The sequence below is a fragment of the Fistularia commersonii genome, chromosome 7, assembly GCF_037954325.1.
Source record: "Fistularia commersonii isolate RoL2024-O1a breed Wild chromosome 7, RoL_Fcom_v1.0, whole genome shotgun sequence".
Lineage (NCBI taxonomy): Eukaryota > Metazoa > Chordata > Actinopteri > Syngnathiformes > Fistulariidae > Fistularia > Fistularia commersonii.
The window spans coordinates 18112217-18125718 of NC_141290.1; the positions used below are offsets into that span (position 1 = coordinate 18112217).

The window sequence follows — 13502 nt, forward strand, 5'->3', positions numbered from 1 at the left end:
GCTAAAGCTTAGCATCTACGGTGATTAAACATCACAAAACAACCATTGAGTAAACTATAGCTAACTCGAAATTATTCAATCAAACAGAACAACCTACTAAAGATTTAACATTCCAATCAGTGTCTCTGAGCTGGTCCCAAGGTGTATTATGGTACTGACAGAAGAAATCAAGTAGGAGTTAAGTTATATTGGAGGAGATTGTTGGGAATGTTCTGGAGGTGAAAATTGTCAGACTTATGAATCTGACGCTGGAAATTGAAGATGGAAGTTCAATGTTGTTAGTGGTCATGCCCCGCAGAAGGGATGTGATTTGGAGCAGGAGAAGTTCTGGAATGAGTTCGATAAAGTGTTACAGAATATCCACTGAGATGAGTGGTAATTGGTGCAAAATTCAAAAAACATGTTGGTACAGGCAATAGGTGAAGTGATGGGCAGGCTTGGTATCCAGGATAGGAACGGACAGTGGTAGACTTGTGGTTCACAAAAAGGACGGAAATTGATGTAGTGAATACTACCTGAAAAGACGGGAACATAGGGTAACTTAGAGCATAGGAGCATGCAGGTAGACTGCATCTTGTGTAGACAAGGTAACCTGAAGGAGATCGGTGATTGCAAAGTTGTGGTAGGTGAGAGTGTAGCCAAACAGCATCGGCTGGTGGTTTGTAGGATGACTCTGGTGATAAGGAAGATCAAGAGGACAAAGGCAGAGCAGAGGACAAAGTGGTCAAAGCTGAAGGTGTTGTATGGTTTTCAGGGCAGAGTTGAGAAAGACTGGGTGGTCAGGGAGAGATTCCAGGTGACTGGACAACTACAGCAAATGTTATTGGGGAGACAGATGGGGAAGTAGATTTGACTTGGTGGTGGAATGAAGAAGTGCAGGTGTGTATACAGAAAGTGGTTAGAAAAGATGAGGGGACTGAAGAGAACAGAAAGGAGCACAGGGGAGCACAGAGCTTCAGGAAAGACAGAGGTAGCAAAGGCAAAACAAAGGGTGTACGATTACTTGTACGCTCAGTTGGATAGTAAGGAGGGAGAGAAGGAGTTATACAGGTTGGCAAAACAGATAAAGGATGTACAGGTGTCATGATTTTGGAGGGTGCGTCTGACCCAAGGCAAGGACACTCAAGAGGTGAGGTGTTTTAAGGGTTTTTAAGTGCTCTTAAGCTCAGCCTGACAATCTAAAGGTGTGCATTGCACCCCCGCTGAATTTATTCTCCTGCTCAATCAGGCTAACTGGTGAAGAACTGAGGTGAAAGGAGCTGCACACAGACACATAACCCTCGATCCCCACACCGGGTGATTAAGAATAGAGAGGGAAATGTATTGACAGATGCCAGATGAGTGATGGGAAGATGGAAAGAGTACTTTGAAGAGCTGATGCATGTGGAAAATGAAAGAGAGGCAAGAGTAGAAGACCACAAAGAAGCACAGATTAGTAAAAGTGAAGTCAGAAAAGTACTGAAGAGGATAAAGAGTGAAAAGGCAGTTGGTCTCGAAAGAAGAGGAATAAAGGTTGGTTGCAGTGAGACAGAATATATGTGTGTGAATGAGAGGAGCCCGGTCGGAAGTGGTGAAAGGGAGTGGAGATCAAGATGTTGTAGGATTTCAAGTACTCAGAATCAACAGTCCAAAGCAACGGAGAGTGCGGAAAAGAGGTAAGAATTCAAAACAGGCTGGAATCCGTGGTGAAAAGTTTAAGGGGTACTCTGCGATAGAAGACAATCAGCCAGAATGAATGGAAAGGTGTACAAGATAGTGGTGAAACCAGCAATGATGTATGGTCTAAAAGCAGTGACATTGACGAAAAGACAGGAGGCAGAGCTAGAGGTTGCAGAGATGAAGATGTTGAGGTTCTCTTTGGGAGTGACCAGGATGGATTGGATCAGGAATGAGTCTATCAGAAGAACAGCACATGTTAGATGTTTTGGAGAGAAGGTCAGAGAAGCCAGACTGAGATGGTTCGGTCGTGTACAGAGGAGAGATAGTGAATATATTGGTAGGGTGATGTAAGTGGAGCTGCCAGGCAGGAGGTCTCGAGGAAGACCAAAGCACTTTTATGGATGTAGTGAGATATGATATGAAGGTAGTTGGTGTGAGAGAGGAGAATACAGAGGATGGGGTTAGATGGAGAAGTATGATTCGCTGTGGCGATCCCTGAAGGGAAAGGCCGAAAGGAACAGAAGAATTTGCAAGTGATTTGCAATTTTGTCAGTTGATCTCCCATCAACTGACAACCAACTATAAAATGATGAAACAAAAATTGAAAATTTCAAAATTGCTGGGGTAAGAAAAATACAAGTTTGATATTTATCAGTAGTATTTCCATTTCTGTTATTGTTACAAGAGAACATATTCTTATGTTTTTTTGCAAAATGCAATCATTCCTATACAAATTGGTGTTGCCTCACTCTTACTTTGTATATGCAAGACAGATAAATAAAGAAAGAAAGACAATATAGACTTCTAGTAGAGGTATGGGTTTTTTCCATCCCGTTAGCAGAAGGTGGGTGGTAAATCTCATCCGAGCATGAAGTATTGATATCATTAATGCTTGAAATACAATGAAATGCATCAATGCAATAAAATACGGTAAGGTCATCGGGTTCGAACCCAGGGCTTATGTTAAGACTGAGTAAATAGCCAGGAGATGAATTGAAGTCAAAGTCATTTGAAAACACAGAAAAGAACAATGTGTGTGTGTGTGCATGTGAGTACTTGTTTGACTTAGTGCAAACATGTGCATATAGGATGACATTAAACTACTTTCCCACATGTTGCAGTTGCATGAACTAAAGGTGTGTCGTGTGTGCGCGCTGGTCCTGTTATGTAACACTGAAAGTCTTGGGATAATGAAGGCAGCAGAAGCAGAATGTACAGTAAATACACAAAATAGTGCACAGTGCACAGGGAGAGGTGCGCAAATACTTTCTTCATTCTAATCATTTCATGCATTAATATTATGTCAGAGGGAAATGCAGTATTTCCTGTGTAGATGAGAGTATTACATAACCTTCCCTGTCCAGTGAAAAAGCTTCTTGAGCTGCATTAACAAATGAACACCCCTGTAGCGAGAGATGTCAGTGAAGTGCATTCAAAGTGATGTACTAATACTTTTACCTCACTTACTGTACATTTGAAAGCTTTTTTTTCTCACTTACTGTACATTTGAAAGCTTTTTTCCACTTTCCTGGGTAGACCCATGGACGTTTTTTGAAAATAGAATCCACAAACAGAACAGTCTGAGTGTGTTCTCATTCAGGAAGTTATAAAATACTGGAATTCAATGAAACGCCTAATTATATTTCAGAAACAGCAACATGCTAAAAAGACTGTGTGAGTAGGAATAATGAAAATTCTGTTTTTCAAAGTACCATGATTTATGAGGCCCTGCAATGGTTGTCTGTTGTCTGATTTATTCCACATGTTTTGTTTCTTTTTCCTAGTGATATTACATTTTTCCACATATCAATTCTTATTCGATTCATGGGGCTTTGGACAAAAAAAGCATTTGTTATGCAAGTAATCCAAACAATAAATTCAATTTAGGTCATGGAAAGAAAAAGAAATTCCAAAGAATAGTCCAAAGAAATGAATTTAATAAATGCTTATTAAACTAATATTTTATATATGATGATCGGTACTGTAAAACAGGGGTCTGATTTGCTAAAAAACAGCACATTGGTTCCAAGACATTGCACAATTATGACAGAAAACCATCATAAAATTAGATGTTTTATTTTCTTTTCTTTCATGTCCTTCTCAAAAAGAGAAGTATAGCAGTACACCTTGTTTCATAGAAAACAAAGAAAACAAAACAACAACAACGACAAAGTTATACATTTGATTTAACCATTGTATAATTGTTTTGTGTTTTCCTCCCACATTTAGTAAGAGTAATATTGTCATAGAAAAATAGTATATTACATTGAATAGAACTTTACACAGTTTTGAGGGAGGGAAAAACAAACAAACAAACAAACAGAAAAAAAAGCACAATACCAACACAGTTTTAACAGCCCAATCCAGAATCCCAGGATGCTACAGAGCTACAAAATACTTCTAAAATTAAATAAGGGCTTTATTACATCTACATTAGCCACTGTAATGCCAATGAAATGAGGAACTTCATGTACACAATATAAACAAATGTGAAAAAGGACAAAAAAATACAACATGGTTAAAAAAAGAAAAAAAAATACTTTCTGGTATTTCATCATTCATTTCACCATTAAGACTGTGCTTAAATTACCTGGCGCTTTGCACAGAATACTGCAGTACTTGGGTAGTACTGTACCACAACTACTATTCTGTTTGTCCAATAACATTTGAAAGACATTTCTTGCAAATGCTTTCATACTTATTCATTGGGCAAATAAACCTGTCTGGTAAGATCAGCTTTCCATCAAAATATGGTTAGATGAAGCAAATGAACAAAAAGAAGCAGGATGAAAACTTTTTTTTTTGTTTGTTTCTTACGGGGCTACTGTTTCAAAACTGCATTGATCAGATAGGAAGTTATATTTTGTTAAAAAGATTTTGAAATACAGAGGAGGTAAAATTTATAACATTATCTTATATTCTTATTTTTTCCAGGAGAACTAGAAAAAAAGGGATTTTGTTAAGATTATTTCTGCCATTATTTTATTCCATTAATTTTAACAATACATTATAATACATAAGAGTACATTAATTTTAATGTATTCTATTTTGAAACTTGTTTAAGAATGATAGAACAATAAAAAAAAATAAAAACTAATGTTGATTGACATCTTAAAATCTCACTTTGTGTGTTTGGTTATATAGAGACATTATTTTTTGTGCATTATTGATTTTTTTATCTATGCAGAGGAGAAACACTTTAAACACAATAAAGTTATTAGGCATCTTTGAGTAAACTTTGATTATAATTTAAGTACCTCGGGCAGAGCCATGTGACCTATTTTTGGAAATAAAAAAATTGTAACTAATATTGTAACCAGGCTGAGTTAAGCTAATGGTTGGGTGCAGACTAACTACCACAACTTTTTGCGAGGCTAACTGCTAACAGTATAGAATAACAGACATAAATTTATGTGGAGATTTCCGGTTATAAATGGTCGAGTTAACAAAAATGTGAAATGGGGAAAAGTTTTGACTGTTTTAGCATGAAAATGAAGATATAATCCAACTTTGTAACAATGGGAAGGGGTTGGCGTTTGCTCATCTATAATCAGCGTAAACATTTCAATTCCTAATATGAGGTCAGATAATCTCAATATGTGTTTGAAGTTTCTTAACAGATTTATTACAAACCTTTGATAGTGCAAATGGCGTTAAATGTCTCCAGTGTTCAAAAAAACCTTTTAGCCAGTAACAGGTTTGTCTTAAAGACGAAGATGACACTCAACAGGTTTCAGATCATTTGGTGTGAAGGGCATGTAAAAGAATTGATTAAAGAAATGGTAAACTATTTTTATTGGCAATTTTAATTTTTAGGTAAACATGCCAAACCAAGGATCCAAGTGGAAATTTGTATAGATAAATGTTGACCAGTTCTAAAAAAAGAGACAAGAAAAACACCAGAAAATAGGCAAATAATGACAACATTTTATCTGCAATACTGCTGAGATATATTATTATATAATTAGGGATTCCAGATTGGGCTTGAAACTCCCATTTAACCCAGAAGTGCATAGGGATATTGGATGACAATACATACCTACATAAAAACCAACAGAACAACTGCTTTTATCAGTATCATTTTCTTTTTCCTTTGCATTGTTGCCTTTCTAAAAACATTAAAAAAAGGAACAAAAAGTGATTCTTTTTTGGGCCATTTCATACTATCCTGCATAAAAAACACCCAGACAACTTTTTTTTTTTTTTCCCACTGTACATGAAACATACTTACAGTGCATGGTGTTCAACAGTGTGCTTTTTTCAGTAAGTGCTTGTAGAGCAGAAGCAAAATATGCCTTTTTTTAATTCATGTAAACAGTTGTCATTCTCCAGCTCACTTCACCAAAGCTGAATATATAGTTTTCAGCCTCGTTAAGGTCTTAAATGGAGCGTAAAAAGGGCCCGAAGACATGAAAAATAATCAGCGCTGTACAATGAAATGTACACTTTCCAGCTCTCACATGAAACTGGAGGCTTTTGTGCTGATTTACACGTGAATAGATGTTTAAAGACTTTCTTTTCCTCACGCACACACACACACACACACTTTGTTATCCATACGTCTCAACAGACATGCAGTTTTTCTCAAATTGGTGCAGCTGGATTCGAACTGTTATGCAACAGAGGAGTGTGAAAAAGAGAGGAAACAGAGGTTGTGATTGTTCTTGTCAAAACCCTCCGAGGACAAAGGCTACTTTACTCACATATGCACGTGCGTGCACAGACACATGCACGCACGCACACGAGCAAGGTCAGACAATCGCACGCACTCCTTGATGTATTATGTCTGAACATGGTGTTTAATGTTTCTTCCATGCATTTTATAAAACCCAAACAATCTAGTATTTACTACATATGTACAAACCTACACGTTGTATATTATATACACAAGAGCAAGTGCACGCACACACAAACACACATACCCACACCTTTTAGATACAGACATGGACACACACACATATTCCTAGATGTATAAATCCCAAAAGTCTAGTTATTTCTACCTATTTACTGTACATCTGCAAACACACTACATCAAACACACACGTGCACATCCATACCTATTTTTTTAGTTCTTGCCTGCATGCACGGTTTTGCAAACAGTGTTTCTTTCTGTCGTTCTGTATGCCTACAAAACAAATATGTCACAAACATACACAAAAACATACACACACACACATACAGACAGACACACACACACACAGTTTGTGTGGTTTAGTCTGTGTTTTTCACAGGCTCACTTTTATGAAGCTCAAATATATTGTCTTTCTATTTTTCTGTCGGAACACGGACACACGTGCACACACACACACACACACACACACACAAGAGTGTGCAGACCATTTGCCAAGTGCAGTAGGAGGACGGAGACAGTCTAGTCTGTAATCCACAGATAATTGTGCAGAGTTTTGGCCCGAATAAGAGAAAGCTGAGGGGCAGTGGGAGGAGGAAACGTCTGCTGTCACGAGACAAAAGAAGGAGAGGTTCGATTTGAAAAGTCATTAAAAGCCACTTTCCATTTCACGTTTGTCTCAATTCTCAAATGTAATCATATTAAACACACCTCGAGGCTACAAAGTAGTAGGAGTTAAAGTCCTTCATTACGAAACCAATGAAAAAACTTGTTTTCCAGTAATTACACTCATTAACACCAACTCTGCATTGAGACGTCTAAGCAGTGGGCGCCTACCCTTTTTATTTAATGTTGTTTTGTGAAAAGAACATTTTCAGGAAAAAAAGAAAAAAAAATTTAAATACCCTTAATTCACTCCTGAGACATTTTAGAACACGCTACATATAAACTATCCAGTTTGTGAATTATCAAACATACCAGAGTGTCCAAGTGTCCTTAACATTAAACATATCAACTGATTCCTCCTTAACCTCCTTAATTCTTTTGTCTTTGACGGATTCGGAGTCAGAGAGGACATGTTGAGTAGCTAAACCTGACACATACTATTTCATGGTTCAGTTTCTACCTAGAATCAAAGGTGCCACCAATTCTCTGGTTGTGGCCGTTTGCATGAAATTTCCCATCATACTACAGTGTATCCATGCCATCATGTCCCCATAAACACAAGGTTTTGAAAGACCACTCATTTTGGTCCCCCCAAAAAAAAAAAAAAAAAACCCAAAAATGAAACGGACAGCGAACTTTATTACAAACCTTCAAATAAAAAAAAACAGTGTTAGGCTGAAAGTGACTCATGATTAAGGTGAAGACTTTGGGATAAAAATATTGGCGATAGTCTTTCCTTCCGAAAAGCAGTCACTTGATCTGAGGTATTTATTTTTATGTATTTAGCTGAAGGTCGGCGATCAGCTGAGGTGAGTAGAGCTGAGAGTTCAGACAACTGTGTGACATATCGGGTTGACAAAGGACTAGTGGGGTTTGACTGTCCTGGCATTTGGTTCAAAACAGCCAGGTGTGGAAGATTTCTTTAAAAAAATATTTATTTTGGGGAGCATGTTCACTCTCTTCTTTGACATGCCCTTGATGAGTTGTTTTTTTATTCATCATATATGTAATGATATGTATTAATCATTTCATGAATGTTACTTAAGTGCAGGTATACACAAGAAACCAGAATATCGGTATTATCGATAGCGATCACTCATTGTCCGGCCAACGTCATATGTCAAAGTTCTTCCCTGACAAAAATGTGTTTTGATTCCTCAGCCAGCCATCATGCACTACCTTAAAACATAAGCCTCAATACACTTACAAGAGAATATCTAAAAGAAAACAAACAAACAAACAAAAAAAAAAAAACAGCTCGTCGTATGTAGTCAACACTTTCTATAAGCAATAAAACATTCGCCATTAACTAGTAGCTTTTTAGCATCTGGATAGTAGCATGTCAGCAATTTATTATTCTAGATTATGATAAAGCAGAATAAGGCATCAATAAGTGCTTTATAACGACAAACAGAAAGGTAATATGTCGCTAATATTCAGGCATTCAAGCCACTAATTGATGGTGAATCAAGGTGTGCTAATAAAAAGTGTTAAGTTTTTTTTAGCCTTTTAGAATCTGCAAATTAAGCAAAGCAATTTCACCCTAGTTGCTTCTAATTTGATATCTAATAAATGGATTCAGGTAAGGTCCAGTGTGACCCTTGCCAAACATGTGCAAATATATGCATATTTTTTTCATACTCAATAACTTCCTGCAGTTTGGCAGGAAGTTAAGTTTCAAGTTGTTGTTACATAAAAAGCAAACTTGCAGGTAAATGACAAACAAGTCAGCTAGAAAGACCGGAAGAGGGCAAACATAAATCAGTTACAAATGCAATCAAGAATTATTAAAATTTGACCCAAAATTATCTGCTAATCAGCTGAACATACTCGGGAAAGAAAATACCTTGAATATAAGACAGAAATTATCAAAAAAAAAAAAAATATACATATATATATATATATATATATATATATATATATATATATATATGTACTATGTTACGAATAATGTTAAAATCAGTAAGAAAATGGCTCTAGAATAAGTCGGAAGCTTGGAAAAGATTTTAAAAAAGTAGCTAAGATCAATCAAAATGAACCGTCAATTATTCCAAAAGTATTTGTCCTTGTAACCCTTCCTTACATTATAGATACATTTACTCCTCAATCTTAAATTGAATGAAAACTGTACTCTACGAACAGTTGAAATGTCAAACGGTGGATGTTCTGTAATTTAAGAATTGTGGATGGTTAAACAAGTGGAAATGATTTTCTCAAATTGCAGATTTATGTATTCTTTTTTGTTGAGATGTTCTTGTTTCAGGCCCCGTTTTTGTTGATCTTCATGTTTTCGGCCCGATTAGAATGACTGGATAAAGAATCCATGAGGGAGCTGCAGAAAAGTCTGTGTGTTTCCTAATGCATCCAACTCAAGACATTTACTGTATGACAGCAGTGTCACTGATGCTAATGTGTGTGTTTGTGTGTGTGTATGTGTGTCTATGTGTGTGTGTGAGAGAGAGAGAGAGGGAGGGAGAGAGAGAGAGAGAGCGTTAGAGCATGCAAGTGTGTGTTTTTTTTTATTGCAATTGTAATGTGTGTTTGAGCAAGAGGTTTACAATTTATCAAAGTACTATTACTTTATGTGTGTGTGTGTGCTTTGAGCGTGTATGTGTGTGTGTGTGTGTGTGTGTTTGTTACAGGTCAAGCGCATGATCTAAAGTGTTGTTATTGTCCTCATTGTCTTCGATGGCTAGCGGGTTACGACTGATGACCAGCTCCAGCCGGTCTCCGGCCTCGGTGATAAGAGGGACGGCCAGGCAGCAGTCAAAGTCCCTTGTCCTCACATGGTTCACCTGCACACACAGGAACATCAACATTGGCAAACATCAATCACATCATTAAAAATTTGAGCAATTGAACAATAAAAATGTCTATATACAGTCATATATATATATAGAGAGAGAGAGAGTGGGGAGAACAAGTATTTGATACACTGCTGATTTTTCAGCTTTTCCCACTTGATCTGTAGGTCTGTACATTACACTACAGTCATTTAGCAGACGCTTTTATCGAAAGCGACTTACAAAAAAATTGCAATTTTTGTAAGTTGACCTCTAAGACCTCTTAGAAGGCCAGGAATATTGCAACAGGTCTCAGCGACCTGGGCGACAGTTTGTTTGTGCCGGTTCTATCAGGCAAGCGGTACAGGACAATCAAAACCCACACATCTCGGCTGAAAAACAGGTTCTATTCAAGAGCTGTAAAAGCAATCTGTCTCCCAAACCTTCCCAGAGAACTCACTCACACCTTACCTTACCTGCAGACACACACTAACACAATGCCCTCCTTCTGGCAACCAGTCTATCCTCCACCCCCACAGAGACAATCTCACAACCACCCCCCAACACCTCTTTGCACTAAGCTGCACTTTAAACTATAGTCATATTCGTATCACTCTTCACGCCATCCTGCTGCTATATGTATATACCATGACAATTTGTATATACTATTCATGCCGTACTGTATATGTCATATCTATGCACTATATATGTAACCTTTCTATTTATAATCCTATACATACGCTGAGCTGGGAGCTCTCACTGCAAAATTTCACAATGACAATTGAAAATCTTGAATCTTGAATCACTATATGTGTGTGTGCGTGTGTGTGTGTGTGTGTGTGTGGGGGGGGGTCTATGAGTGTTTGTCTGGATTTGGCAGAACTTTTACAATAAATTGATAATTCTATACTAATAAATAGATAAATAAATCTCACTATATAATTCAGGGTCATCCTCAAAATCCAATTTTTTCACATTTAAAGCCCACTCTGTAAAGCTATTTTTTGGAACATTGTTTTGATCTGCTTTTATTTGTAATATGTTATGATTTTAATGTTCAATGTTCTTGGATGGTCTAAAAGGAGCTTTCGATTAAATGTGTAATTGTCATTATCATAAACAATATTATTGGTTGGCTATGCATCACATCAGTGTATATAAGAACTAGTTAAAGCTATATATCAATCAAACTTGGGTCACCTGCAGGATCCTGTCGTAAGGTTTGAGTCCAGCCCGGTCAGCTGGTCCCTCTGGTCGGATCATGTTCACGTAAACGCCCTTTTCTAAGAAGCCATCTGACACGCTGAAGCCGAAGTCATCACTCTCTGGATCTTTTATCACCGTGACCTGCATCAGGAATTGAAATCAAATCTAGTTATTTAGAGCCAGGAGTCTGAATAAAAATGTGGGTGTATGTTTGTGTATAAATACATGTTGTAAAAATCAAATAAAACAATGAATATTCCAAAGTTATACATTATTGGAAAACATGATTGAGGTATTCATTACATTATAATTATACTTTGAATCAAGATAACAAACATATCAAAAGACTTTGATCAAAAATGTTTTGAAAATTGAGGATTTTTAAAGAAAATAAAAGTAAATAATGCTGAAGAATTTTCTTGGGAGACAAGATGAAAGTGAGGTGTTCTTTAAAACAAATGAATAAATTAACCACCATTGTCTAGTAATATTAATAGAGGCTGATCAGAAATGCATACCACAGCTTGTTAAGATCAAGTTCTAATAAATTAGTTATAATGACACTATTCTGGATGATTCTGCAGGCTCACCAGTGGAGAGCATTAATCTTTGTGCATTTCGTTTCAAGAAAAACTAAGGTATTTCTGGTTTTGGCAGCGTTGAGCTAAATGACGTCGTGTTTTCAGATCCACGTGAGACTTGAATGTATGTTCTCAACTGGATTACATAAGAACCATGACTAACTCCTCCCTGTAATCTAATGTTTGTGTAAATGCTAACAAGAGGGAATGGATTAGGGTGCTGGGATTATACTGTTGGTACTTATTTAAACAAACAGAATACTGTGACACACCATGTTTGCTTGAACCACTCTCTCTGTGGGCTGGTTGACGACTAGATATCTGACATGAAGCAGCAGGGCTCAATCCGGTTATACTTTCAGCCTTCAGATTTTCAAAGGCTATGTAGAGGAATGTCTGAGAAAGTAGGAACATTACTGGAGGGCAAAATAATATCTAAATACATAAATTGTTTCAAAAAAAATCTACCTCAGGTCCTTCCCCTACTAATGCTATTCATATAATTTGTCTTTATCCAAGGATGCCAGTATAAATATTTTCCCGGACCACTTCCTGTTAGATGTCACGTGATCTCACTTTGTGCAGCTCCAGGGGAGTCGGCGACAAGATGCCCTGCATCTCCTCCTTGATGCGCCGAGACTCCCACGTCCTCTCCGAAACGCGAAGAGACGCCTTGGCCTTGGGCTCGTGATGCAAAAGGGGGGACATGTTGTCCTGGTGGATGTGCATCCCCTGGTGCAGGTGGGGGTCCTGATTAAAATGGGCCTCCAGATGGGCGTCTATAGAAAACAGCATGTAATTTAACAAGCTTGTTCTATCAGTTTGTTTTTTTGCATTCAGATAACACGTCACCTTGGTGGAGTTGGGCCTCCTCGTGCAGGTGGATGTCCTCGTGCAGGTGGGCACCCTGGTGAAGGTGGGTCCCCTGGTGGAGCAGGTTCCCCTGATGGAGGATGGAGTTTCTCCTTAACGGACTCATCCTGCTGTGGCTCATTATGGGCTCAACTGTGGGCTTGTTGACTCCTTCCACACCTAGACTGATGGCCGTCCCCGTCATGATAGACGCCTTCACAAAGACAACACTAGCATTTGTGTGTCTGTAAAATGTAATGTAAAATGTAAAACTATCCCATTGAACCTGCTGATATGGAACTAGAGTGACACGCTAACTGACCTCAATTTCTCGGAGGAGTTCTGATTGGCCGCAGGTCTCCAGGTCTTCCAGCGCCTGGCACCAGAAACTGTCGTCGGGATCCAACAGAATCCCGTCAGGTTGTTGGCTGATGAATCTGTCACAGACATTAAGAACATCAACGGTTCAGCTGGGAATCTGTGTAAAGACATTTTCGGGAACTTATAAAGCTTGTTAAAGGTGCCTGAATGGAGAGGTTTTGATATTTTGAGATTTTTGGGGGTTTTGAGGGGCCAAAAGTTTGTAAAGTTTGTAAATTGATGTGCTTCAAATAATTCTTTCTTCCTGATTTTCAGGTACAATATGTCCAATTTTTGGCAAGTCATTATTATTTTTTGTTCCCATCTGTTTATTTCAAGTCTACTGTTGTTGTTTTTCTATTTTCCTGAAATTAGTTTTCCTTTTTCCCTTCATTTTCAGGTATGTTGTACAGGTATTTCAGACATTCAAACTAATCAACATTTTATTTTGAGACGGGTTATATTTCTTTCCCTGATTTTTTTGGTTTTCCAGTATATTTTGTGATTTTCTATTATTTTAGCCAACTGATCAGGCCACGGTACTTG

General features: G+C 37.7%; 1 protein-coding gene across 1 annotated transcript in view; it reads right to left on the reverse strand.

Annotated features, from left to right (window-relative positions):
* Positions 1-5739: 5739 nt before the first annotated feature.
* The window catches only part of grip2b (glutamate receptor interacting protein 2b), a 52423-nt gene continuing 44660 nt past the window's right edge, over positions 5740-13502 (reverse strand). The window contains exons 22-26 of the mRNA XM_086149069.1: positions 12919-13033; positions 12597-12810; positions 12321-12523; positions 11158-11304; positions 5740-9969 (exon numbers count right to left, since the gene is read on the reverse strand). Coding sequence (XP_086005195.1) covers positions 9811-9969; positions 11158-11304; positions 12321-12523; positions 12597-12810; positions 12919-13033 — 838 coding nt within the window. The 3' untranslated portion in view covers positions 5740-9810. The remainder of the gene's footprint in view (positions 9970-11157; positions 11305-12320; positions 12524-12596; positions 12811-12918; positions 13034-13502) is intronic.